Raw genomic sequence first — 27,149 nt, forward strand, 5'->3', positions numbered from 1 at the left:
GGCCATGGCCTGTGCTCCCCCTCCCCCCCTCTGGATCCACCCCTGTGTGAAGCCCCGACTTATAGTAAAGATCATGCGCAGCAATCCCCTGGTTTTCCGTATAGCAAATAGCGCACAAGAATCTCGAAACTGAATGGCCGGAATGCGAGGATTTCTTCTTTAAAGCGGGCCCAAAACATCAAAAATGTAACTAAGTTGCATGTCCCGCCTCCGCAACAAAGTCCTGGATTTGCCACTGCCGTTGTGTTGTGTGACCTGGATGTGCAATTGTACCCAATTTCCGAGAGTCACCTACAGTCCGGTTAGAACCCACCATTCAACCTATTCGGAAACCCCACTGTTGCAAAGGATGACTAATGTAGCTGTGCAGTTGTGTCCAACCGCGCTACATTCGCCGCGCTTTTGTTTTGCTTGGGATTTTGACCTTGGCCCGTAAAGCAGTGTGACAAGTTGTGGCCAGGCCTTGGAACTGTCGCGATTATACAGGCGCCCCGACGGTGCTGTTCCGCTGTCGCTTTACGGGTGAGGTGCGTCGTGCCCGTTTATATTTGCTGATGTAAGGAACTTAGGACTACTTATTGCAAGGACCTTGGTGCTTCATGGGAGGTCCAGCTTAGACTTCTTGCTTCTACGCTTCCTGGTTGCGGGCAGATTCCGGAAGAGTTCGCGAACCTGTGATAGAAAGTTATCAGCATTTACGGTTGTCTGACAATCCTGCCCCGTTTCTGTCCAAACATGGAGGTTAAGACAAACTGGGTAGCATGTGTGCAATGTGCATTAAGGTGAATGCATGCATTGAACTTTGAACCACAAACTATGCTTTGTGCCAGGAGCTAAACTTTTGATAAGACATTGTATAATTCTTTAAAGATGCTGTGGGATAAAAGATTCTGAGTCACACACTTGTGCCAGAGCTGCTAAGTCATTGATGAAGTTGTGTCTGAACAATGTCTTCTCATATTTGGCCTACTCAGAAAGTTTGACTGTTTGGGTAAATGTTTCCAATGCCCCAAACACTGAAGGCAATGTGATTATTATCATCACAGAAATGATACCAGACACAGAGGAAGGAAGCCTGTAATCCTTAGGAGCCCCTGCGATAAGCACTTGGGCATCAACACATCAGAGTATCCTGTTTGTATGAGTTTGGTAACAGGCTCAACTTTCCAGATCCATCCATATGCTTGGAGTAATGGCTGCTGACCTTTAGCCTACTAAAACTGGGGAGTTTTAATTGACAATATGGATGGGTTCAGGCCTTGAGGTGGTTGTGGTACATCAGGAAAACATTATTTGTTGTCTGTGAGATGGCTAGTGTTAATGATATAGTGGGCTTTCAGCTATGTAGTTTTGTTGCCTTTATTTTGTTGAATTGGGCTCTAACATGTTGTACTCTAGGCTGATTTCAGTAGGATGACATTACCTTTTTCCTGATGTGATACTAGCATGCCTTCCAGGTAGATGTTGTTCAGGTTGCCTTATATGTTGCAGACAAGCTTTTCCATGCCTTTCAGTTGGTTTCACTCCTCTGCAAGGTCCTGGTGGTATATATCTTATGACAATTTGTAAAAACAGGATGAGTTAGACAAATCCAAGTTTTTTGCTTGATTGAATTGCATAATTCACATGTAATTACCAATATGCTTACATCGGTACCTTTGTATGTCTGCACCTTGATCTACTATTTTGTCAAAATTGTCTTTGGCTACACCAGGCTGATGGAGCTACATAACTTCTGGATAACTAATGTTCATATGGACTTAGTGTTATTCACTCAGTGTCATAATGAGATCCAATTTGCTGATAGCCTCAATCATTCTCAGAATCAGGCATCAGAATCAGGGGGCCTTTCAGGGGTTTCAGGGACCTTATGTATGGTCAGAATCAATGGGCCATTATTTCAGGGATCTTACTCATGGTCAGAATCAGGTGCTGTTGATTTGACTATTTGACTATTGTGAAAGGCACAAAAATTGTTTTCCCTTGTAAAATGACTGCTTTCCCTTATTTCCCTTTCTTGTAGAAGTTCATGGTGCATTTTGAACCTCTTCTTAGGCCAAGTCATTTTGGATCTGCTTACTTCATTGTGTGGCTTATCTCATAATGTGCATTGCCCTGTCCCAGTATGGCACATAATCCTGCTGTCAACCATGCACATAGTGGAGTTTGCACTGATATGCTTCTCTGTCATTATCCATGGATGTGGGGAAGGTGGGACCAATAATACCTTTTGTTGTCAGTCATGCATGTGGTGAAGGTGGATGGGCACCATATGGCTGGGACAGTCAGTTCACGTAAGATCGTAAATCATTCAACAATGGAGGTGGGACTGAAATCCACCCTCTGTTATGGGCCATTAGTGCGAGTGTGGTTGAGGCGGGGGCTGACCCTTCGATCTGTAGGCAGCCATGAACATGGTGAAGGTGGTGAACTGACCCTGCCCTCGATTTCCAGCCATGAGCGTGGTGGAGGTAGGGCTGCGCGTGGTGCGCGGCCCCGACTGGAACTGGGGCGCTCAGGACGGCGGGCTCGGCCACACGGGTACTGTCGTCGAGGTGGGTGGCAGCAACAGCGTCACCACACCCGACAAGACGGTCGTCGTCATCTGGGACTCTGGCAACAAGACCAACTACCGCGTCGGTTACCAGAACGCACATGACCTCTGCGTGTTCGACTCGGCGGCGGCTGGTGGGTGGTTTGATAGCTCTGCAGTGAGGCGATAGGCTGCGAATGGTGGCGATATCCTGTGGTGGTCATGCTTAGTGGCAGGGAAATAAGCTCTGTCTTTCCCATTTCTGCATGCATAGTCCCAGCTCGCTTTCAAGACGTGCGAATCTAGCTCCATGCCCATCTCGCTGATGGCCCTGGCGGTTTTGCATTCAGTCTGTCGGCGGCTCTAACACGAGCTCATCAGTCACCCGGTGTGGCCACGCGTCGCGCGCCGCCGGGGGCCAGCGCCGGCGCGGCCCGCCCTCTGACCCGTCCCGGTGCGCGTGCGCAGGCGTGCACCACCCGCAGACGGTGTGCGCCGGCTGCAAGGAGCGCAACATTCGCGGCATGCGCTGGCGCTGCGCCGTCTGCCCGGAGCTGGACCTCTGCACGCCCTGCTACATGCAGGACCGACACGACACCAGCCACCCCTGCGTGCGCTTCGAGCGGTCCACGCTGCCCGGGTGAGGATGGTCCCGCGCGGCGCGGAGGAGACCCCATGCCTCATGGGGCGCAGCATTTGCTCAGGGATAGCATGACAGATATCCACCAATACCCAACAGCAAAGGTACTGCATACATTTTTGTTTCAAGTTGTCGGGCAAGAGGCGCCGATGAAACCTGAGCAGCTGAAAAAGACGGTATCAGTATTTCCAAGTCCCACATTTACGAGGTTTGGTTGGTAACATTGTATAGCGTTTCGGAATGAGCATGGCTGTCGTACTGTCGTTCCGCGTTATTTTCTCAGCTTTTGGGTTTAACTTGACCAATTCAAACCTAATCATCACCAGGTTAGGCCCGTTACAGGCCATTATTGTCTTCTTACTCTGTTTTTCTTTAAACTCCCAATTGTGTGAGTAACGTAATCGTGATGAATCCGCTTTCAGGAGTGCGCTGTCGATTGCAAAACATGAATGCCACTTGCGCAAGTCCAGGAGTGCTACACACTGTCGCTCTGCCTGCTGGCCTGTGCTGACCGAGGGGGCCTGTGTCGCCACAGTGTTGAGGTGCCGTGTCGCCGAGACAGCACCAAACATCAACTCAAGGGCATCTTCACCAACGCCAAGGTGGTGCGAGGCGTCGACTGGGAGTGGGGAGACCAGGACGGTACGTGCTGTGGGTTGGGGGACCAGCATGGCGCGTGCTGGGAGTCGGGAGACAGGGACGATACGTGCTGGGAGTGGGGAGGCCAGGGAGGTACGTGCTGTGAGTGGGGAGACCATGACTCTGCATGCTGGGAGTCGGAGATCTGGGTGGGGAGCACTAGGCAGGGTATGTAAACAGTACCAGGAAGGATGACTGGAATCTGCATGAGTTACAGGTCGTCCTGTGGCTCAGGCAGCAGCTGTGCGGGACATACAGAGTATATCTGTATGAGTCATGGATCGTCCTGTGGCTCAGGCTGCAGCTGTGTGGGGCATACAGAGTGTATCTGTATGAGTTACAGGTCGTCCTGTGGCTCTGGCTGCAGCTGTGTGGGGCATACAGAGTGTATCTGTATGAGTTACAGGTCGTCCTGCGGCTCAGGCTGCAGCTGTGTGGGGCATACAGAGTGTATCTGTATGAGTCACAGGTCGTCCTGTGGCTCAGGCTGCAGCTGTGTGGGGCATACAGTGTATCCATATGAGTCACAGGTCGTCCTGTGGCTTTGGCTGCAGCTGTGTGGGGCATACAGAGTGTATCTGTATGAGTTACAGGTCGTCCTGCGGCTCAGGCTGCAGCTGTGTGGGGCATACAGAGTGTATCTGTATGAGTCACAGGTCGTCCTGTGGCTCAGGCTGCAGCTGTGTGGGGCATACAGTGTATCCATATGAGTCACAGGTGGTCCTGTGGCTCTGGCTGCAGCTGTGCAGGGCATACAGTGTATCCATATGAGTCACAGGTCGTCCTGTGGCTTTGGCTGCAGCTGTGCAGGGCATACAGTGTATCCATATGAGTCACAGGTCGTCCTGTGGCTTTGGCTGCAGCTGTGCAGGGCATACAGTGTATCCATATGAGTCACAGGTCGTCCTGTGGCTTTGGCTGCAGCTGTGCAGGGTGTACAGAGTGTATCTGTATGAGTCACAGGTCGTCCTGTGGCTTTGGCTGCAGCTGTGTGGGGCGTACAGAGTGTATCTGTATGAGTCACAGGTCGTCCTGTGGCTCAGGCTGCAGCTGTGTGGGGCATACAGAGTGTATCTGTATGAGTTACAGGTCGTCCTGTGGTTTAGGCTGCAGCTGTGTGGGGCATACAGAGTGTATCCATATGAGTCACAGGTCGTCCTGCGGCTCAGGCTGCAGCTGTGCAGGGTGTACAGAGTGTATCTGTATGAGTCACAGGTCGTCCTGCGGCTCAGGCTGCAGCTACGTGGGGCATACAGAGTGTATCTGTATGAGTTACAGGTCGTCCTGTGGCTCAGGCTGCAGCTGTATGGGGCATACAGAGTGTATCTGTATGAGTCACAGGTCGTCCTGCGGCTCAGGCTGCAGCTACGTGGGGCATACAGAGTGTATCTGTATGAGTCACAGGTCGTCCTGCGGCTCAGGCTGCAGCTACGTGGGGCATACAGAGTGTATCTGTATGAGTCACAGGTCGTCCTGTGGCTCAGGCTGCAGCTGTGCAGGGTGTACAGAGTGTATCTGTATGAGTTACAGGTCGTCCTGTGGTTTAGGCTGCAGCTGTGTGGGGCATACAGAGTGTATCTGTATGAGTTACAGGTCGTCCTGTGGTTTAGGCTGCAGCTGTGTGGGGCGTACAGAGTGTATCTGTATGAGTTACAGGTCGTCCTGTGGCTCAGGCTGCAGCTGTGTGGGGCGTACAGAGTGTATCTGTATGAGTCACAGGTCGTCCTGTGGCTCAGGCTGCAGCTGTGTGGGGCGTACAGAGTGTATCTGTATGAGTCACAGGTCGTCCTGTGGCTCAGGCTGCAGCTGTGTGGGGCGTACAGAGTGTATCTGTATGAGTTACAGGTCGTCCTGTGGCTCAGGCTGCAGCTGTGTGGGGCGTACAGAGTGTATCTGTATGAGTTACAGGTCGTCCTGTGGCTCAGGCTGCAGCTGTGTGGGGCGTACAGAGTGTATCTGTATGAGTTACAGGTCGTCCTGTGGTTTAGGCTGCAGGTGTGTGGGGCGTACAGAGTGTATCTGTATGAGTCACAGGTCGTCCTGTGGCTCAGGCTGCAGCTGTGTGGGGCGTACAGAGTGTATCTGTATGAGTCACAGGTCGTCCTGTGGTTTAGACCGCAACTGTGCTGGGGCTACAGAGTTAACTGATAGAAGCTTGAGTCAGACATTAAGCAGGCCTTTATCTCGGGGTTGAAGAGGGGGGGGGGGGGGGGGGGGAGGGAGGGGCGTCGCCTCTCTGTACATCAGGATTGGTTACGGGAATGGTTTTAGTCTTTACATCGGTGAGACATTTTGCTCCCTGGATGGCCCTGTGCTACATGAGCTGGGGTCATATGCAAGCGTGGTTGACACGCATGAGGCTTTACTGCTCTCTTGATAAGACAAGTCCCGTGGAAGTACTGGGTCGCATCATGTGAGGTTGTCTACTGATGTCGCCCATACCCGTCATATGTTACGTTCGTAGCGATTATGCCCTTCTATGGTTGGTTCGTGGTGGAATATTACTAGTGTCGTCATCTCGAGGTAGTTGCACTTGCACATTCTTATTTTTGGCAGCACATCGTGTTCGTGCACCACATGCCCGGGATGTGATAGACGTGATGTCGTACATATTAGTCCACAGAATGCTGTATAAGCATATGGCACTGACAGCGAGCAAATACCGGGTGACATCTCATCGTCGTTCCTCTGGCCGTGCCGGCCGTTTTAATCTTCAATTGTAGTCCACTTGCTTGACCAATACCATTGCACATTCCAACGGTGACCTTTCACTATGTCACGGGGTCCGGTACGCTTACCTGACCTGACCTGACCTGACCCGACCTGACCCGACTGCCACGTGCCCTCCAGGCAATAAGGTGGGCCGCGTGACGGACATCCACGGCTGGGACAACGAGTCGGGCCGCTCGGTGGCCAACGTCTCGTGGGTGACGGGCGTGCCCAACGTGTACCGGCTCGGCCACCAGGGCAAGGTCGACCTCATGCACGTGACCAACGGCGAGGCGGGCGGCGGCCCCTGCTACCTGGATCACCTGCCGGCGCTGGGTGAGAGGCCGCGCCGCGTGCGGGCAGCAGCCTCCGGCCGCCGCTTGTTCACGCCCGCCAGGGGTCTGTGTCCCAGCTCCGTTGAGACGTGCCCGTCGTGCTCCGTTGGGCGAGCTTGCCGGCTTCGCCTGCTGCGTTTGTGCCGGCTGCTGCTGAGATGACATGCTCGTTACTTGCGTCGTTCCGGATGGGGCTCGCGCTTTTAAGACACTGCGGCGTTCTTCTTGCCCGTTGCCTTAGTTTAGTCTCCTTTGTGATGATGGCGAATACTTTGTGTCATACACAGCAGGATGTGAGAAAACGCGTACATTGCGGCATGTTTTGGACTCTGTATGAGTTACTGCGCGCGTTTTGTGCTGGCCCACCCCGTGGACGCGGTGAGCGTGGCCGTAGCGGCCGTGCTGGGCGGCTGGGCGGCGAGCCGAGGCGGAGCGCTGGGCCGTGACCGCGCCCGCTCGGCTGTCGGCAGGCCGCGTGCCGCCAGCGCCGGCCGCCGCCGAGGGCGCCGCGGGCGCGCTGCGACCGGCGCCGACGCCGGCGCCGCCGACCCGGCCAGCAAGAGTCTTCTCAATGGGAGACCGGGTCCAGGTGGCCGGCGACGCCGCCGCCCTGCAAGCGGCACAGGAGGGCCACGGCGGCTGGAACCCGCGCATGATGGACGTGAGTGGACCTCCGGCTGGCAGAAGGAGCGGCTGCTGCGCTCGTTAACGTGGCGTGGGCATCTGTGCTTTCGGTCGGGTACGTCTCGTTTGGAGCTGTGCTCTCTTCTCGACTGGCAGGCCCAAGTCGCGAATCATATCTGCTGCGGTGCTGCACATGCGCCACGTATCCGGATCGGATCACTGTGCTGGCTGTCGGGTCTGTACAAGTCGTCGGAGACCCACAAAGCCGCATGTCTGGACGCTGTGTGGCGGCGCCGTACCAACCGATCGCCCAGCTACAGCGCAACCCGCTGGGCCCAATTCCCTGTGTGGACACGGCGCGCGCGCCGCCTGAGCCTGACCCGCTGGCGTCTCCCTCCTCTCGCAGTTCATCGGCCAGGCGGGAGTGGTGCACCGCATCACGGACCGCGGCGACATTCGCGTGCAGTACAGCAACGGCACGCGCTGGACTATCAACCCGGCGGCGCTGGTGCGCGTCAGCCCGCTGGCCGTGGGCGACACGGTGCGCGTGCTGGAGGACGCGGCGCGCGTCCGACTCTTGCAGAAAGGCCACGGCGAGTGGAGTGACATGATGAAGGCCGTGAGTGTCACGACGCGGACGGCGGGCGCCAGCGTGCAGGCTTGGCGGCTATGCAGCGCGCTGGGCATGGACGCCAACGTACTGTGCATGGGCGCCAGCGTGCCGTGTATGGGCACCAGCGTGCTGTGTATTGGCGCCAACGTTCTGTGCGTTGGCACCAGCGTGCTGCGCGTTGGCGCCAGTGTGATGTGCATTGGCACCATCGTGCTGTGTATTGGCGCCAGCGTGCTGTGTATTGGCGCCAGCGTGCCGTGCATTACTTTTTGGAGCAGGAGGGGCTGGCCGGAGCGCTCCATAAGTCATCTAGCATGTACGTAGAAATTTGTGCTACCATTGTCCTGGCTCGGTGGCGGTCTCTGCACGCCGTTCATAGGCGCTAATCCGTTGCCGTTTAACCCCGAGCCCAGACATCTGACCTGTCTGGCCCATTTATCATGCCTGAGGCGCTTAGATTCTGGGTTGACCTCCCGGCGCGTTGCAGAGTGGCCGATTTTGAGCAAGGGGAGGGGCAGCGGGCGTTGAACCCCAAAGTGTCATGGCAGGAAAAAATATCGGCATCCCCGGCTCCCAAGTGGCCAAATACTGAAACGCCCGCGAGCTGCTTCCAGTGGGAGTCATTGCTAGTGCATGTCAGATTTGACGAGTCGTTCGTCCGTTCAAGTGTTTAATGTCTGCGTGTAGGGGGTGCACATTATATACCCGACCTTTCGCACGTGAGCAGTGACGTAATGCAGCGCCGTGTCGTCGAGCGTCGCCGCGCGGTCTGCCGAGCCGCAGACCAGAGCGGCCCCTAACCGTGCGCCACCGCCGCCGCCGCCCGCCGCCGCCAGTGTCTCGGCAAGACGGGCCAGATCACCAAGATCTACGCGGACGGCGACCTGCGCGTCAGCGTGGACGGCCAGACGTGGACCATCAACCCGATGTGCGTGAGCCCGCTGTGTCCGGGCCCGCCGACCGCCGACCCCAACTCGATGCGCAGCCGCGACAGGGACGACCAGCCCGGTGAGCGAAACGCCGGTAGGCGGCCTGTCGCACGAGGCGGCCTGCAGCGGCACGCGCCGGCTCGCTTTGTTAGCTGATTGTCCGCTGTGTGGGTGGCGTGCAGTAAGCACTGCAAGGCGTCCACGTAAGCCGTCGTGAAGATGCGACTTTTTCTGCCCAGAGATTTGTACCAGCAGTGGCTTCGATGCCAGCACGCGTTAGCAGCATACCATGTCCAAGGTTCCGCTAGTGCCAGGACGCGTTAGCAGCACACGATGTCCAAGGTTCCACTAGTGCCAGCACGGGTGCCAGTCTTCAGTGTTTTTAAAAAGTGATTACCGCGTTTTAAATCGAACTTTCGCTTCACACGTAAGTGACCGAATCAGACATGCCGGAAACGCGTTGTAAAACCGTTCTTCCAAAGTGTTGCTTTGAACCCTTCACATTTTCCCCTGAAATATATATTTTTGCTGTTTTTTTCATCCGTTTCGTTCATTGCAATCATCAAACAGCTTTCCCCCAACAAATATACCTTTACTTTTTTCATGTGCGGCCGAAATGCACTGATATGCTGTGGCCAAATTGCTGCCTTCCTAAACCATATAAGAGCTCGTTATACCTTATTTTGTATAAAAATGTGAGATTCAAAACAGTATCCCTGAGCAAAGGTTCTGCCGTGACTCTTGCAACGAGATAGTCAAATTGGCCTTTTCAAACTGATTTGTTAACCGTGCTCGGGGTTATGTTTGCTGCCATATCCGAATCTGGTTTAGCTTTAACTAACCATGTGGGACTTAGTCGAAGTGGACTGCCAATTGTATGCTTGAGGTGCCCAGGTGCACCCTCTGGCGCCTTGTTCAGCGATCGCATCGCCGTGTGTTTAGTGCGGCGTTTTTATGTGGTCGCACCCAGACGTGACGACCGGACTTTAACACAGCCCAGCGGCTCTGTCACCGGCAGTACCCCTGTACCGCCAGGGACCATGCGGTACCTGCTGCCGTCTCGACGTGCCGACTTCCGCATACGTGCGCCTCGCGTCTCGTGCCGACGTCCCATGACCGCTGGGCCCCGGTGCCGCAGGCGCCCTGGTATCGTTCATCAGCAGCTTCCTGGAGCAGCACAAGGAGACGTCGCTGGCCGACCGGCTGGTGCGGGACGCCGCCCAGGGCCGCACCGAGGCCGTGCGGCAGTGGCTGGAGAAGCAGCGCGACAAGGTGCGCGCCGCCGCCCGTCAGGCCCGGCGGACGCTGGGCGGGCCGGTTTGGGGGACTGTGCCATCGGGTCTGGATGTGCTGTTTGGCACTGCTGGGGGCATGGTGTGTTATATACCGATGCCGATTTAGTCCGAAGGCTTTGTTCCTCTCCGTGTGCGTTCTCGCGGAGCAGTGGCTGTTCTAGGGCTTGCGGTCTGCCGATCGGGCTGTCGTGGGCCGTGCCGCGCCGGCCCGAGCGCCGTCTACAGCGTGTGTCTCGGTGCGCGGCTCAGGTGGACTGCAAGAGCAGCGGCCGCACTGCGCTGCAGCTGGCCTGCCACCAGGGCCACATGGAGACGGTGCGGCTGCTGCTACACCGCCAGGCCAGCGTGGCCGCCACCGACGACGACGGCGACACACCGCTGCACTACTCCGCCTTCGGGTACTGGCCGGCCCGGGCGCCGACGCGCGCCGCACGCGCGGCCCCGCAGTTTCGGGGTTGAGGCCCTGGCGTGCCGAATATTGCGCCCCCCCCCCCCCCCTCCCATGGACATGCCTCGGAGTAGTGGATTTGGCTGTCGATATTTGGGTTTCATTCGTAGCGTCACACAGACGCTCGCCGAACACCTCACCCCGCTGTCATGCTTTCGACCGTCGGTTGCCAGACGGCTGCCGTAGATGAGAGCCATCTATAGAATGAAAACATTTTTGCTGAAGCGCTGTTCAGTGCTCTTCTGTCGGAGTATGTCTGAGCCGGCTGTCGGTGCCGCCGGAGTGTGTTTGAGCCGGCAGTCGGTGCCGCCGGAGTGTGTCTGAGCCGGCAGTCGGTGCCGCCGGAGTGTGTCTGAGCCGGCAGTCGGTGCCGCCGGAGTGTGTCTGAGCCGGCAGTCGGTGCCGCCGGAGTGTGTCTGAGCCGGCAGTCGGTGCCGCCGGAGTGTGTCTGAGCCGGCTGTCGGTGCCGCCGGAGTGTGTTTGAGCCGGCAGTCGGTGCCGCCGGAGTGTGTCTGAGCCGGCAGTCGGTGCCGCCGGAGTGTGTCTGAGCCGGCTGTCGGTGCCGCTGGAGTGTGTCTGAGCCGGCAGTCGGTGCCGCCGGAGTGTGTCTGAGCCGGCAGTCGGTGCCGCCGGAGTGTGTCTGAGCCGGCAGTCGGTGCCGCCGGAGTGTCTGAGCCGGCAGTCGGTGCCGCCGGAGTGTGTCTGAGCCGGCTGTCGGTGCCGCCGGAGTGTCTGAGCCGGCAGTCGGTGCCGCTGGAGTGTGTCTGAGCCGGCAGTCGGTGCCGCCGGAGTGTGTCTGAGCCGGCAGTCGGTGCCAGCCGGAGTGTGTCTGAGCCGGCAGTCGGTGCCGCCGGAGTGTCTGAGCCGGCAGTCGGTGCCGCTGGAGTGTGTCTGAGCCGGCAGTCGGTGCCGCCGGAGTGTGTCTGAGCCGGCAGTCGGTGCCGCCGGAGTGTGTCTGAGCCGGCAGTCGGTGCCGCCGGAGTGTCTGTGAGCCGGCAGTCGGTGGCCGCTGGAGTGTGTCTGAGCCGGCAGTCGGTGCCGCCGGAGTGTGTCTGAGCGGCAAGTCGGTGCCGCCGGAGTGTGTCGGTGCCGCCGGAGTGTGGTCTGAGCCGGCAGTCGGTGCCGCCGGAGTGTGTCTGGAGCCGGCAGTCGGTGCCGCCGGGAGTGTGTCTGAGCCGGCAGTCGGTGCCGCTGGAGTGTGTCTGAGCCGGCAGTCGGTGCCGCCGGAGTGTGGTCTGAGCCGGCAGTCGGTGCCGGCCGGAGTGTGTCTGAGCCGGCAGTCGGTGCCGCCGGAGTGTGTCTGAGCCGGCAGTCGGTGCCGCCGGAAGTGTGTCTGAGCCGGCGTCGGTGCCGCCGGAGTGTGTCTGAGCCGGCAGTCGGTGCCGCCGGAGTGTGTCTGAGCCGGCAGTCGGTGCCGCCGGAGTGTGTCTGAGCCGGCAGTCGGTGCGCCGGAGTGTGTCTGAGCCGGCAGTCGGTGCCGCCGGAGTGGTCTGAGCCGGCAGTCGGTGCCGCCTGGAGTGTGTCTGAGCAGGCAGTCGGTGCCGCCGTAGTGTGTCTGAGCCGGCAGTCGGTGCCGCCGGAGTGTGTCGGTGACCAGCCGGAGTGTGGTCTGAGCCGGCAGTCGGTGCCGCCGGAGTGTGTCTGAGCCGGCAGTCGGTGCCGCCGGAGTGTGTCTGAGCCGGCACGTCGGTGCCGCTGGAGTGTGTCTGAGCCGGCAGTCGGTGCCGCCGGAGTGTGTCGGGCCGCGGAGTGTGTCTGAGCCGGCTGCGGTGCCCGCCGGAGTGTGTCTGAGCCGGCTGTCGGTGCCGCCGGAGTGTGTCTGAGCCGGCTGTCGGTGCCGCGGAGTGTGTCTGAGCCGGCTGTCGGTGCCGCCGGAGTGTGTCTGAGCCGGCTGTCGGTGCCGCCGGAGTGTGTCTGAGCCGGCTGTCGGTGCCGCCGAAGTGTGTCTGAGCCGGCTGTCGGTGCCGCCGGAGTGTGTCTGAGCCGGCTGTCGGTGCCGCCGGAGTGTGTCTGAGCCGGCTGTCGGTGCCGCCGGAGTGTGTCCGAGCCGGCTGTCGGTGCCGCCGGAGTGTGTCTGAGCCGGCAGTCGGTGCCGCTGGAGTGTGTCTGAGCCGGCAGTCGGTGCCGCTGGAGTGTGTCTGAGCCGGCTGTCGGTGCCGCCGGAGTGTGTCTGAGCCGGCAGTCGGTGCCGCTGGAGTGTGTCTGAGCCGGCTGTCGGTGCCGCCGGAGTGTGTCTGAGCCGGCTGTCGGTGCCGCCGGAGTGTGTCTGAGCCGGCAGTCGGTGCCGCTGGAGTGTGTCTGAGCCGGCAGTCGCTGCCGCTGAAGTGACCGCCGGAGCGTGTCTGTACCGACTGTCGGTGTCGCCGGGGTGTGTCTGAGCCGACCGTCGGTGCCGTCGTAGTGTCTGAGCTGTCGGTGCCGGCGGGGTGTGTCTGAGCTGACTTTCGGTGCCGCCGGGGTGTGTCTGAGCTGACTGTCGGTGCCGGCGGGGTGTGTCTGAGCCGACCGTCGGTGCCGGCGGGGTGTGTCTGAGCTGACTGTCGGTGCCGGCGGGGTGTGTCTGAGCTGACTGTCGGTGCCGCCGGGGTGTGTCTGAGCTGACTGTCGGTGTCGCCGGGGTGTGTCTGAGCCGACCGTCGGTGCCGCCGTAGTGTCTGAGCTGACTGTCGGCGCCGGCAGGGTGTGTCTGAGCTGACTGTCGGTGCCGCCGGGATGTGTCTGAGCTGACTGTCTGTGCCCGGCCGCCAGGAACCAGCCGGAGATCATGGAGCTGCTCATCCGAAAGAGCTGCGATGTCAACGCCACCAACCGGGGCCAGTGTTCGGCTCTGCACGTGTCGGTCAACAAACAGCATGTGGGCTGCGTGCGCGTGCTGGTTAAGGCAGGATGCGACCCCAACCTACAGGTGGGTTTAGCCAATTCTCATGCTGGAATGGGGAAATCCTGCAGGCAGGGGAAGGTGACAACTGTTCCCATGCAACGCAAGACAGGTCCAGACTCCCCCCCCCCCCCGCCCCATGTAGCCAGGAGGGGACAAACTGTTTGCTCTAGCTGTTTGCCTACCTGGATCGATCCGGTCATCACTCGGCTGGTATAGCAGTTGTCCAGTTGGTGCGGTCTCCTGCCGGGCTTGGTATTGTTGCTGGATTCCCGGGCTGTGCCTGGAGGGGAAGGGGGCAGGGTTAGCTTGTCTGCCTGTCAGCTGAAGGGAAGTTCAGTTTTCCCTTGTGTTGTTGGATTGGGAGGGCGTTAGCCTCACATCCATGAGGTGTGCTATTTGAGCCTGGGTTCTGGCCAAGAGTTGAATGCTCCCCCCCCCCCCCGCGCAGAAATCGGCTGGAGAGTTTTGGCGCTAATGATTTGTCGTTAATGACTTGACTTGTTAATGAATGCCGCCCATCGTTCAATTCAAATAACGGCAGCGACCACCTTTGCGAGCCGTCTTTGTAAGCTGGACGGGTTATAGCAGTCTGCTGCTGACCGACCTTGAATAGCAATTGCCAGTGTGCGCTAATGAAGCTTTGTAACATGTAAACAGCAGTGTTGGGTCCTAGAGTAGCGTTGTTTGGTGGCTGTTGAAGACGGCCTTTAATTTACTTCCTGTCTGATCGCCTGATTCTTCGTAAACTGCTGTAGACACTGTTGACACACTTCCCGCGAGTCTGTTCATTACGGTGCCATCGTTACCACTCGTTTTGGGACTTCACCGTGTTACGGCACATAGCGGCTTGATTGCTGCGATGGGATGGCCGTTCACGGGCTCGACTATTGCCGTCCGGCCGTTGACGTCAGATGGCCGGCCTTGCAGGACATGTACGGCGACACTGCCCTCCACGACGCCATCGGAAAAGACAACCTGGAGATCATCGAGCTGCTCGGTAACGTGCCGGCGCTGGACTTCAAGATCAAGAACAAGCGAGGCTTCAATGTGCTGCATCACGCCGCCCTGAAGGGCAATAACTTGTGAGTGCGGGGGACCTAGTGGGCGGACGCCGCTGACGTGCTCGTTGAAATGTGTGGCTGATGATCCAGACCCTGTTCACTGTGATGAACGTCGTCGATAAGTACGCAAGCTCAGACGCCCTGCCCTGCCCCGGTATCTGAGCTGGCCCCCATTGGCCCATGGGCGCGATGGAGGAGCCAATGTGCTGGCGCTCGTGGCATGCCGCGTCGTGTTCGAGGTGCCGCGGTCAGCTGACGCGCCCCCGTCGCGTGCGGCAGCGCCGTGGAGAAGCTGCTGGCGCGCTCCCGCAACGCGGCCGACATGCGGAAAGAGGACGGCTTCACGGCCCTGCACTTGGCCTGCCTGAACGGCCACGCGGCCGTGGTCGAGACGCTGGTCACGCAGAGCGGGTGCTGCCTGGACGCCGTCAACAACCGGCGCCAGACGCCGCTGCTGCTGGCCGTCTCCCAGGTCAGCCGCCGAGCCGTCCGCGAGGCGCCCAGCGGGCGTCACCAGCGCCGGCGGCGCAGCGGCATGAGTGCGGTGAAGCGAACAGGCGTGCGGATTTATAGCTAGTGGAATTGATCACTTCCGGAGAGGTCTGCCTGTCAGATATGTACAGTTTGTCGCTAGCTTCTGACGTGAGTGTCATATCACGTCTGGCGTCGGCGTGCCCTAAAGCTCATTGTCCGGTCTGGCGTGCTCTGCTTTGCTGCCCTGTCCGCCACATTCACGTGTCGCGCGCGCGCGCGCTCCGTCGCCAGCTGCACCTGGGCATCGTGGAGTACCTGATAAGCCGTGGAGCGTCCGTGCTGCTGGCCGACGAGGACGGGGACACGCCGCTGCACCTGGCCGGCCTCAAGCTGGCCGCGGCCGTCGAGGTTCGGCCCGGCGAGGCGCCGCTCATTCACGGCATCAAGGCGCACCTCGCCACGCAGGGTCAGTCGGCCGGCCGGGGCGGGGCGAGGCTCGTCAGTCGGGCCCGTCACTCGGGCTCGGCGGCGGTGGTCGGGGTGGTGGTGCCAGTCGCCGGAGACGAGGCCAGGGTCAGCTCGGGTCCGTGTGGTGGGTCCGCGCCGAGGCGCTCGGTTGGTCGTCGCGGCTGTTGGTGCTACGGTTGATGACGAGCTGTGCTCTGTGCGCGCACGGGCTCGACGATGTCGAGTGAAGGGCAGGCCGTGACGTACACGCGCCGCCCTGTTATGCGCATAGGAGTGAGGTTGCGCTGCCTTGTACGCGGGTTCTGGCCTTGATGCACATTCGTCCACTCTGACCTGTGTTGTGGCCGTGACTTTTGGCCGACACTGATGGGTGTCAATCAATTGTGCGGGATGGTGCCACTGGCATCTGGGTGACCATGCTTGTGTCTGTTAGGCCTTCTCTGGTTTTTGAATGGAAGAGTGTCTGACTTCGACCCGTTTCCTCTGGCCTTGGACTCCTTGCATAGCATGGATTTCTTTCCCCGGGAACTAAGTAATGTGTAGCTGTGCACGTGAGTGAGCGCGGCTGCATGCCTGTCTGTCCGGTGACACCATGCTGGCGGTGGCCGCAGGTTCTGAGGTCAGCCTCGTCCAGGCGATGGCCTGCTACCTGGCGCTGGAAGGCGCGCCGCTCGAGTGCACCAACAAGAAGGGTAGGACGCCGCTGGAGACGATCCTCCGTGGCGGCGACAGGAAGTTCGCCGAAATCGTGCAGTGGTACTCAGCGCAGCGCAGGTGAGAGCTGCCGTAATGTCGCGCTGCTGATGGCAGCGGGGGTAGGTATGTCGCAGCATCCTGCAGTGACACATAGGGGAGGTGGGTATGCTGCTGCGCAATGGTACTTGGAGCAGCGCATGTGCGTATGCTGGCACCGCCCTGCAGCGGCTCTCCAGCAGCGCAGACCGGTCCCATGGCGAGCTGCAGGCCTACCCGAGCAGCGTGTGTGGGCAGGCAGTGCCCTGATCAAAGCGCGACGAGCGCTTGAGCGCGACAACGTCATCCACAACACTGCCGGGACGGACATGTTGGCAGAAATAACAACACATGGTCAGTTTGGAGCAGCTGCGGAAAAGCCGACGGCGGCAGCAGCGCTTACGTCGCAACACGGTAAATTTTACGCCGCAGAGAGCAATGGAATTTAGTACAATCAGCCGCGAATCCCCCGAAATGAATACCGTTGTGAATGTGGCCAAAAGGCACAGGCGCGGGTGGTGAGAAGTGGTAGTGAAGGACAGCCCGAGTCATACATCAGCGCCGCTCCAGTGTAATCCCGATAAATGTCGCAGTGTGAGCACAAGTCGCCCCCCCCCCCCCCGCCTTCCCCCCAGTATCCACAGCGTGGGCCAGAGTCCGCCAAACAGCCACAGTGCTGGCCCATCCGTGCCGACAGCACGGTCCGCAGTCTACCGTCTGCCCCATGTCTGCAGCGTGAGCCGGTTTCGTTGGCGTTCACAGTGGGGGCCAGTGTACGCCCGTGCCCGCAGAGGTTCAGCACGACCCGTGCCCACAGTGTGAGCCTCAGCCTGACCCGTGCCCACAGTGTGAGCCTCAGTCTGACCCGTGCCCACAGTGTGAGCCTCAGTCTGACCCGTGCCCACAGTGTGAGCCTCAGCCTGACCCGCGCCCGCAGTGTGAAGCCTCAGCCCTGACCCGTGCCCCAATTGTGAGCCTCAGCCTGACCCGTGCCCACATTGTGAGCCTCAGCCTGACCCGTGCCCACATTGTGAGCCTCAGCCTGACCCCGTGGCCCACAGCGTGAGCCTCAGCCGACCCGTGCCACAGTGTGAGCCTCAGCCTGACCCGTGCCCACAGTGTGAGCCTCAGCCCTGACCCGCGCCCCGCAGTGTGAGCCTCAGCCTGACCCGTTGCCCACAGTGTGAGCCTCAGCCTGACCCGTGCACCACAGTGTGAGCCTCAGCCTGACCCGTCCCCGCAGTGTGAGCCTCAGCCTGACCCGTGCCCACAGCGTGAGCCTCAGCCTGACCCGTGCCCACAGTGTGAGCCTCAGCCTGACCCGTGCCCACAGTGTGAGCCTCAGCCTGACCCGTGCCCGCAGTGTGAGCCTCAAACTGGAGCTACCGTCGCTGTCTGACCTGACCCGGGAGCCGGCTGCTGCGGCAGCCACCGCCACCGCCACCAGCCCGTCGCAGTCGCCGGAAGAGCAGAGCGCCGCCGCGGTCGCCTCGCTCGCCGAAAAGACAGCCAAACTCAAGCTGGATAGTGATGAGGTGGGACCGATCGTGCCAGCTGGGCTTGCTTTTGTGGACCCGGCAGGCGACGGCGAGTATCGCTCTTGTAGCTCAAGTGTGCCCCGGTTCCCAGTGCCGTCGTTGAAAGGTCATACGGTGGGAAGTTATACTACTTATTTCTTAATTTGTAAGCTATTGAGCGTTACTACATCTCTATCTGTGACCATGATATATATATATATATATATATATATATATATATATATATATATATATATAGTCCGCTTTTCATCCCAGCCCGAGGGATGGAAGCATTTCAGAGGTCAAGCATGGTTGCATGCGCGGCGTACTTTCGGAAGCTATCCACTCTCGTGTTCGATTCACTGGCGTTCCAGAGGGCGCATCGTCGGCATTGTGTTGGACGGGTCCGGTGGCCGGCGCCGGTAACCGTGACGTCGCCTCCGCCAGGAGTCGTGCATGGTATGCTGCGAGCTGCCTGCCTGCGTCGAGTTCGAGCCGTGCGGACACCGCGTTACCTGCAACATCTGCTGCGCCCGCATGAAGAAGTGCGTCCGCTGCCAGACGGCCATCACCGCCAAAAAGACGGCAGGTGAGGAGGACGCGCCGGACCGCCGTCGGGCGCTGGATGGCCGCGGTCACTGCTGTTCTGGCGATGGTGGCATCGCGGGGATCGTGGTTATCAGTTAAGTTGATCCCTACACCGGTGCGTGGAAGACTATTTTCGACGTTTCGCGTCGGTCGAAGCGTTATGAGCCTGGGGTGCTGTTCTAAATGCTGGCTGTTTGTAGAAGGGAAGAAGACATGTTCTCGTTCCGAGAAGTCCGGATGTGGTTATCCGACCTTTCTCGAGTGTGGTACAGATGCGCATGTCTGCTTCGCGTGTTTCAGTGCTATCGCGGACCGTATGCGGATAGCTTACCTCTAACACGGCGTGTGAAGTTCTTGGCAAACACGTCATTCGAGTTTACGTAGCACTTGTACTGCAGGTGTTGGCACCTTCGCTCTTTTCTTCTCTGTTTACCGCATCGTGCGTCTGAAACCGCCTCACAGCGAGTAGACGTGCCCTTTCTTTTTTGCCTTTTGGAAAAATGCTGGTATCGCTACAGCTGGTCCGGGAGAGAACGTGTTCATTTCAGCCAAACCTGATGGGAATGGGCTGCAGCAGTCGCTGCGTCTGCTATGTGTTGTGTGCTTATTTCGTGGTTCGCTGTGTATCTTGGGGTCCTTGTTTCCGTCTTGCCAATTTCATCCATTCGGTGCGTTGAACACTTTTCTAGGTCTCGGTGATCGCGATATTGACGACAAAATCGGGGCGGCCGGTGTGGATGTGTGGCGGGACTAGGTTCTGCATCCGGCGGGATAGGTGAGAGTCGCGCTGAGAGTTGCGCTGCGTCCGCCCCGTCGCCAGGCTGTCACGCAGACGTTCCGTTTGCAGACGGGAACGTGCTGGCATCGCGCGGTCGGGCGCCGAGCTCCGAACGCCTGCGTTACCTGGAGACGAAGATCGCCGAAATTGAGGAGGTCCACGGCTGTTCGATCTGCATGGAGAGGCGTCCGCAACGTCCGTGTTCCTGTGGCGGTCATGGCGCGTGCGCGGTCTGTGCGCACGCGCTGCAGAATTGCCACATGTGCCGCAAAGCCATCACGCAGAAGATCAACATCTACTGAGCGGCCAGCGCCGCGCCACCGGGTGCTCCGGTCGTCGCGCTGGGGCTGGCCGTGCACGCGACTGCCGCATGCTCGCGCGGCGTTGAGTCACGGGGACTCTTGTGACTGATGGGAGGAGGGAGGGCTGGGGGGGAGGGGGGGGAGGGGAGCTTTGGACGACAGCAGTTCCGCTCTGGCCGGACAGCCGTGACGCGGCCCCGTCCCAGCCGACGGCAAGGCGTGCTGCACGTCACAGAGGCTGGCGGCCGTCGTCCGCGCCCAGCTGGCCGACGCCTCGGTGGTAGTCGGACGTGCTGGGAGACGTCCGCGCCTGTTGCTTCGTGTCGGATGCATGCGGGGCGCACGGCACACCGCCGTGCTGTCCGAACACGTCGCACTATCCGCGACGCGTGGTGCTCTGACTGTGCGGGTCGCGTTAAAGCCAGACATTAGGTGAGCGCGTACTCCGAAGTCGGAGGCCATTTTTCCGCCGAGCGGCTCCTGTTCATTGGCGGCGCCTGGCGCCGTGTCACCGACTCTCTTGATAGAAATGGCAACGCTTTGTAGTGTGGGATTGAATCCGTTCATGATGCACTTGGCACGTAGTGGGCGCCCTGCGGACTTGGCCGTGGGTTGATGCGTAGGAAGCTCGAATCTTTGAAGGTTTCATCGTTGCAGACGTGACCAGGATTTGTTCACATAGACGGGCAAGACACTATATGTGACATTTATTTGCAAAGCTACTTTGTAGTGTGTGGAGTGTCCACCGTTTACAAGATGGATTGAGAAAGTACTTCGTCCGAATGCACTCTTTTGTACCATTTTGCGGGCATGATTGTCTTCATATCGATGGGATATATTTAATTACTCGGGCTATTGTGTGTGAACTGTGATCATGCACTTCAGCTTCACAAATACATGTACACTTTTCCTCTCTTTGTGCGCACCACTGAACTGAATCAAGCGCATGTTTTCCCTATCTAAAATGGAATTTTACCAAAGATGCGTTTGCGCACATGCATTGTAATGCTATTTCATAATTGGCAGGCGCCCGGCCAAGCAGACAACCGCACAATACAGATAATTTGATTCTAGTTGGGCGATAGGAGTTAAGGACGCAAACGTCTACCACGGTTCCCAAAACCGACTGCATCCAAGCTATGAGCGATTTTGTGGCTAATCAGTAGCCTTCCATTTGACGTAATGCTGCTATTTGCAGGTATTGTGCTGGTATTTGCAGGTAATGCGGGTATTTGCAGACATAAGTACCTCCAGAACCTAGATACCTGTCCTAGCAAAAGGTCACTGATGCTCATTTGATGTCAGTGACCTTGTTTGACCTTAAGGGGGTAATGGCGACCAAAATCACGCAAGACTGGTTGCGTGGTTTGTATTTAAATGAGCGCCATATTACGCTAGGCAATAAGTTACTAAGAGCAAATTGTTCACCAGGGTCATTTCAGGTCAGTGACCTTTTCTGACCTTAACGAAGTTCGTAGAAAACTGTTATGCGGTTCCTGTGGCCAATAAATTCAAAATGAGCACCAGAAACCAGAAAACGGCCATCAGAATAATAAAACAGGTTGGTTTTGACCTTGGTGTGACCTTCATATCTGACCCTAGGTCAACGAAATCCGTTCATTCAATTGTGTCGACTTAGGAACTATCTCAGGGATTCTCGACATCGTCCAGCACTCCGTTGTCGCATCAGATTGAACGATTCCCACGAAATTACCTTCGCTGAATCCATGGCCCGAATAAAAGCAAATCCTCAACCGCAGGATGGGTTTCTCGCTAAAAACCAGGGCCTTCCATTTTATAACGGGGGATTTTTAGTTAACACCGTGGGGCCTCGTAGATCCCAACGGGGCTGTCTGGTCCATAACGGGGGCCTCGTAGATCCTAACAGGGTTTTCTAGTCCATAACGGGGCCTCCTAGTTCATAACGGGGACGTCCTAGTTCATGGTAGAGGCCACCCGAAGCAGCCAAGAGGCTCCTCAACACAAAATTGGGCCTACTGATCTAAGAGCATGAACAGCTTTATTCATAAAGGCACCCTCATGATTCGGAAAACGGGGATCTTGATGCAGAGTTACGAAGGGGCCTCCAAATCTAGCCAAGGGGCCTCGTTATTCCAAAACAGGGCATCCTCATTCGGAGCTGCGGCCATCTGATGCTTGAAAGGGCTTTGCTGTTCCAAAACCGGGATATCTATATGTCTCTGGATGGTGTCTTCTAATCAAGAACAGGAGCCCCTAGTTCGTAACAGGGTCTCACGAGCCAAAAAAAAAACGCCTCCTTAACATAACGTTGGGTTTATTGATCTAGACGATGGACTACCTATTCATAAAGGTGACCTCATGATCCACAAAACGGGCTTCTGGATGTAGAAAACGGTGTTTTGAGCCCGAATGATTGCTCTCTCTCGCTTAGCTTGGGGACCTCCTTGATTTGAATTTTGGTAACCTACGGATAGGTAGAATTCCTTTGACTAGGCGAAAGGGGCTTCCGAAAACTTTTAGAGAGCAAGAACATACTATTCCCCTGCCTGCCGGCGGGGGCTGCCCTCTCTGGACCGCCCAGAACCTGGCCGAACCGCTGCCAGGCCGTACCGTCACGGCAAGGCCTCGAACATTGACCAACGTGTGGTGAACACGTGGACTCGTCTGCCAGAAGCAGCGCTTAACACCCTCCACACTCCGTTCGTGACGAAGACGTGAACGACCCCTTATCGAATGTCCTCCGATTGGAATCCATTTACGCGTTCTCCGCTTTTCCGTGACCTTTCCGTGACTTTGCGGCGGGCATATTAGGCCACATATATGTACATTATAAAGAGTGTCCACAGCCTGTGTATTGCGTGCAATGCGCACGGGTAGAAATATAGGTAACCGTTCGGGCCCGTAGCGCGCCGGCCCTTTCAGCGCGCGACCACGTGATCGTGCCCCTGGGACGGCGGCTGTACCATAATGTTGTCCACCCCTAGGGCGGCGCCCCGCACGAGTTGTACGGCTGCCGTTGTCAGCAGTTACCAGCGTGCGTCCAAAGTGTGGGGTGCGACCAGTCAGCAGCAGACTCAACACTCGTCCAGCGTGTGGGGTGCGACCAGTCAGCAGCAGCAGACACAACACTCGCCTGTACATTCTAGTAACTGTGCCACAATGATTTTTTTCCATGAGAACACTGTGGGATTGAATCGCCGCCCGGTACCCATTCAGCAAAAAGGGAGGCTCATAAAGACCAGAGGTTGCCTTCATCCGCGGGCTCACAAAAAGAAAGTGATCGTTGGTGCATTGCACGGGCTTAAAGCAAGCATAAAAATCCTCAAACAGCGACATCCTATTTCCACACGAAATCTCGTAACTGTTGCCAATCAGCCTTAAATTGTGCAGTGAGATACCATTAGAAATCGTAAATCGCAACTGAGTTGTTCCGAGACATTCTAAAACATCCAGCATAGAACTGAAGCGCCATGGGAACCAGTCAAGACCGTAAGAAGTCTAAGGATGGCAGATGCGGTAAAACATATATTTACAGTATAGACGCAAGAGAAGGTGGATTTCGTCAAGATTTTGGGAACTCGTTATTTTCGAAGTTTGGCGCAGCAAACACAAGCGTTTACTTAGACCATCGCTACACACGGCAATGGGAGCACTTCATGGGTCGACAGAAGTTCACAGAGTAAGTTTTAAACAGCTTGGTATTCTTGCTTTCAACCACCGTTATACGGCAAGAATCTCGCAACGTTTACAAGCCTGAATAGTGGCTAACCCGGGTCTGTCTGGGTTTTGTTCACTGCTGTACCACAAATATGAATGATACTCGGGTGCTCAACCGGGATCTTTTATGAGGTGCCCTATTGATGTGTTTTTATTCCGACTGAAAACTGTAAAAGCCTATGTAAGGCCCCAGATATAAGAGGGCAAGGAGGGTTACCGGGACCCTGGCACCCCTGCCCTCGGCTGCGCCTCTGGTGATGCTTTGTTCTTAACTTGAGGTTTACCAAATTCGTCATGCATTCAACAAACTCACCCACACCAGGGAACTCGCCTTGCTTTGATTTAGTTTAGAATAGAGTTTTTCTGGCCATTAAGGATCACTTCAGGGCTATGAGATAGAGAAGAGTGGACAATGGAGGAGGGGGGGGGGGGGGGACTTCACGCACCTGGGGGTCCTCCGCCCAGAATTAGCCGCGAGGGGACCCCTTACGGGGGAACCCCTATACGCGGGGACCCATATACGGGGGACCCCCATACGGGGTATGTGCTTAGTATTCGGACGGCACACCTCACCAGCGACACTTAAGCCCTCTCATGACTGGCGCATGAAGCCTGTCTTGGATAAACAGGGCGTCGCCAAAATGCATCGTGGGGCGAGAATGAGGATAAAGAAGGCAGATGCATATTGATGTTTGACTGTTGGCGTGGGTTCCTAGGCCAGTTATTTATCAGGCCGTCATTATCAGTCGCCGAAGTTCTGGTCCGATTGTAATGGATTCAAAGTTCAAAAGTTGCCAGTCACTTCAAAATTTGTAAAAAAAATCAGACGAAACCGGAGAGCGCATCAGTGATTTTACCCCAAATTATGAAGCAGTCTCCCGGGTTCGCCCGCATGAAGGATCTCCCGCGGCACCGTTTGGCGTTGCGATAAGGCTCCACTTTGGCCGTACGTCCACGGAGCGAGCCGTCCAACCCGCCTCAAATGATGTGAGCACTCCCTCACATGAGCGGCATCAGAACGGTGTCGTCCAGGTAGGAGAGTGCTCACATCACGTCCGTTAATTGGGGGTGTGGAGCCTGGCTCTCGTCAATAGAGCCACGCTGGGGGTGTGGAGCCTGGCTCTCGTCAATAGAGCCACGCTGGAGGTGTGGAGCCTGGCTCTCGTCAATAGAGCCACGCTGGAGGTGTGGAGCCTGGCTCTCGTCAATAGAGCCACGCTGGAGGTGTGGAGCCTGCTCTCGCCGTAAAGCCACGCTGGAGGTGTGGAGCCTGGCTCTCGCCAGTGAGCCACGCTGGAGGTGTGGAGCCTGGCTCTCGCCATAGAGCCACGCTGGGGATGTGAAGCCTGGCTCTCACAATTGAGCCACGCTGGGGGTGTGGAGCCTGGCTCTCGCCAATAGAGCCACGCTGGGGTGGAGCCTGGCTCTCGCCAGTAGAGCCACGCTGGGGGGTGTGGAGCCTGGCTCTCGCCAATAGCCACCTGGGGGTGTGGAGCCTGGCTCTCACCGATTGAGCCACGCTGGGGGTGTGGAACCTGGCTCTCGCATTGAGCCACGCTGGAGGTGTGGAGCCTGGCTTCGCCGATGAGCCATGGAGGTGTGGAGCCTGGCTCATGAGAGCCACGCTGGAGGTGGAGCCTGGCTCTCACCGTTGAGCCACGCTGGAGGTGTGGAGCCTGGCTCGTCAATGAGCCACGCTGGGGGTGTGGAGCCTGGCTCTCGCAATAGAGCCACGCTGGAGTGTGGAGCCTGGCTCTCGCCAATAGAGCCACGCTGAGGTGTGGAGCCTGGCTCTCACCAATAGAGCCACGCTGGGGGTGTGGAGCCTGGCTCTCGCCATAGAGCCACGCTGGGGTGTGTAGCCTGGCTTCGCACCGATGAGCCACGCTGGAGGTGTGGAGCCTGGCTCTCGCCAATAGAGCCACGCTGGGGGTGGAGCCTGGCTCTCGCCAGTAGAGCCACGCTGGAGGTGGTGGAGCCTGGCTCTCACCGATTGAGCCACGCTGGAGGTGTGGAGCCTGGCTCTCGCCAATAGAGCCACGCTGGGGTGTGGAGCCTGGCTCTCGCCAATAGAGCCACGCTGGGGTGTGGAGCCTGGCTCTCGCCATTGTAGAGCCACGCTGGAGGTGTGGAGCCTGGCTCTCGCATTGAGCCACGCTGGAGGTGTGGAGCCTGGCTCTCACCGATTGAGCCACGCTGGAGGTGTGGAGCCTGGCTCTCACCGATTGAGCCACGCTGGAGGTGTGGAGCCTGGCTCTCACCGATTGAGCCACGCTGGGGTGTGGAGCCTGGCTCTCGCATTGAGCCACGCTGGAGGTGTGGAGCCTGGCTCTCACCAGTAGAGCCACGCTGGAGGTGTGGAGCCTGGCTCTCACCGATTGAGCCACGCTGGAGGTGTGGGCCTGGCTCTCACCGATTGAGCCACGCTGGAGGTGTGGAGCCTGGCTCTCACCGATTGAGCCACGCTGGGGTGTGGAGCCTGGCTCTCACCGATTGAGCCACGCTGGGGGTGTGGAGCCTGGCTCTCACCGATTGAGCCACGCTGGGGTGTGGAGCCTGGCTCTCACCGATTGAGCCACGCTGGGGGTGTGGAGCCTGGCTCTCACCGATTGAGCCACGCTGGGGGTGTGGAGCCTGGCTCTCACCGATTGAGCCAGGCTCCCGCGTCCTCGCGTGGGAATCGGCGTGAAAGATTTGGATGCTAAATTGAACTGACCTGAGCTGTTGTGCGGTTTAAACAAGCCAGCTCAGGTCACGCCATGCAGGCTTTCGCGGTTAGGGGCATGGCCAAGGGGAGGCTAAGGGACCGTGCTCCCACCTCTGCCCTAAAATGGAAGGCTTACACAAGATCCTGGGCAGATTTCGCAGGCATTGTATCCGGATTTGCAGAATTTGAGACAATTTCATATTTGCCTAGATTTCCTAAATTTAGTCCACTCGTTGCCCATGGTCTGTGCACACACCAACCAACTACGCATTTTTGAAAACCTATTTCCAAATTATGGGAGAGTCTCAGGACAGTTTATACGCCCGAACATACCCCGCGTTCATAGTTGCAAAAACAGTGTGAGCTAAGCTGCTGATGACTAAACAAAGCATAAACGGCAGCATTTTAAGTATGCCTGGAAGTATCAACCCGACGTTTGATAAACGTCTCACACACACCCGTACCGTGCCCATAACTTTCTTAAAATCTGTACCGTCTGTACCCAGCCCGCTGGCCATTCCACATGGGCACCAATGAATTTACCCAACCGGCTAAGTCCTTTTCTGCACCAGTCCCGGCAGGGAGTCCTGCATTTAGGTCGAAGGAGTGCATTGCGGTCCAAAGACAGGTTGCTTAGTTGTTGCTTCATTTCGACCTTAGTTTATTATTCAGGGCAATTTCTCTTACTGGGAACTTTTGTATTGTCTGTGATCTAGCCAACGTTTCGAACCTTGTACGCAGAAACGACAGCACATGTGTCTTAAGTTGAGGGGTCAAGATGTTGGTCACGTGTCACGTTTGTTTAGTTAAGTGATGCCACCGGAGCCGCTTGCCACTGGCGTGGCTTCACAATGACGGCACCGTGCCTCCTCCACAACCAGTCTGAGAGGCAACAAGACCAATCGCCGCCACGGTTAGATGCGTTCACGCATCTAGCGCCTATCATACACGCGTGCGCACGTGCACCTTCCGCGGACACACGGCGGAGGGTGCACTGCGGACAGACGCACGTGCAGCTCACAGCAGCAGCGCCCGATGCTCCAGTAACGCCTGCCGGACTCGGTTACAGCATTCACAACGTGTCGACGCTGCAGTTCGGGTCGGCGGCTGACCTGAGATCGGGAGAGCCGCGCGAGTGGGCCTACACAGAGCGGGCCAACGGCGACTACCGCTACTA

The 27,149-nt window shown here is 57.8% G+C and overlaps 1 protein-coding gene across 1 annotated transcript; it reads left to right on the forward strand.

Moving 5' to 3' along the window:
- The first annotated feature begins 765 nt into the window (after positions 1-765).
- mib2 (E3 ubiquitin-protein ligase mind bomb 2) lies at positions 766-19,624 on the forward strand. The gene is made up of 18 exons (XM_037232832.1): positions 766-782; positions 2,455-2,688; positions 3,002-3,173; positions 3,709-3,815; positions 6,663-6,857; positions 7,414-7,517; positions 7,887-8,099; positions 8,930-9,101; positions 10,161-10,294; positions 10,567-10,715; positions 13,514-13,670; positions 14,574-14,728; positions 14,987-15,179; positions 15,473-15,647; positions 16,261-16,423; positions 17,745-17,916; positions 18,346-18,487; positions 19,334-19,624. The coding sequence occupies exons 2-18, from the start codon at positions 2,457-2,459 to the stop codon at positions 19,564-19,566; spliced, it is 2,868 nt and encodes a 955-aa protein (XP_037088727.1). The 5' UTR covers positions 766-782; positions 2,455-2,456; the 3' UTR covers positions 19,567-19,624.
- Positions 19,625-27,149: the final 7,525 nt, after the last annotated feature.

The sequence above is a fragment of the Pollicipes pollicipes genome, unplaced genomic scaffold (genome assembly GCF_011947565.3).
Source record: "Pollicipes pollicipes isolate AB1234 unplaced genomic scaffold, Ppol_2.1 Scaffold_7231;HRSCAF=8579_pilon_pilon_pilon, whole genome shotgun sequence".
Lineage (NCBI taxonomy): Eukaryota > Metazoa > Arthropoda > Thecostraca > Pollicipedomorpha > Pollicipedidae > Pollicipes > Pollicipes pollicipes.

Bases quoted from the DNA above. Each gene is read 5' to 3' on its own strand.
- mib2 (XM_037232832.1), top strand. From the start codon at position 2,457: ATGAGCGTGGTGGAGGTAGGGCTGCGCGTGGTGCGCGGCCCCGACTGG. The intron at 13,671-14,573 runs GTGGGTTTAGCC...CCGGCCTTGCAG, and splicing joins GATGCGACCCCAACCTACAG to GACATGTACGGCGACACTGC. The intron at 16,424-17,744 runs GTGAGAGCTGCC...CCGTGCCCGCAG, and splicing joins TGGTACTCAGCGCAGCGCAG to TGTGAGCCTCAAACTGGAGC.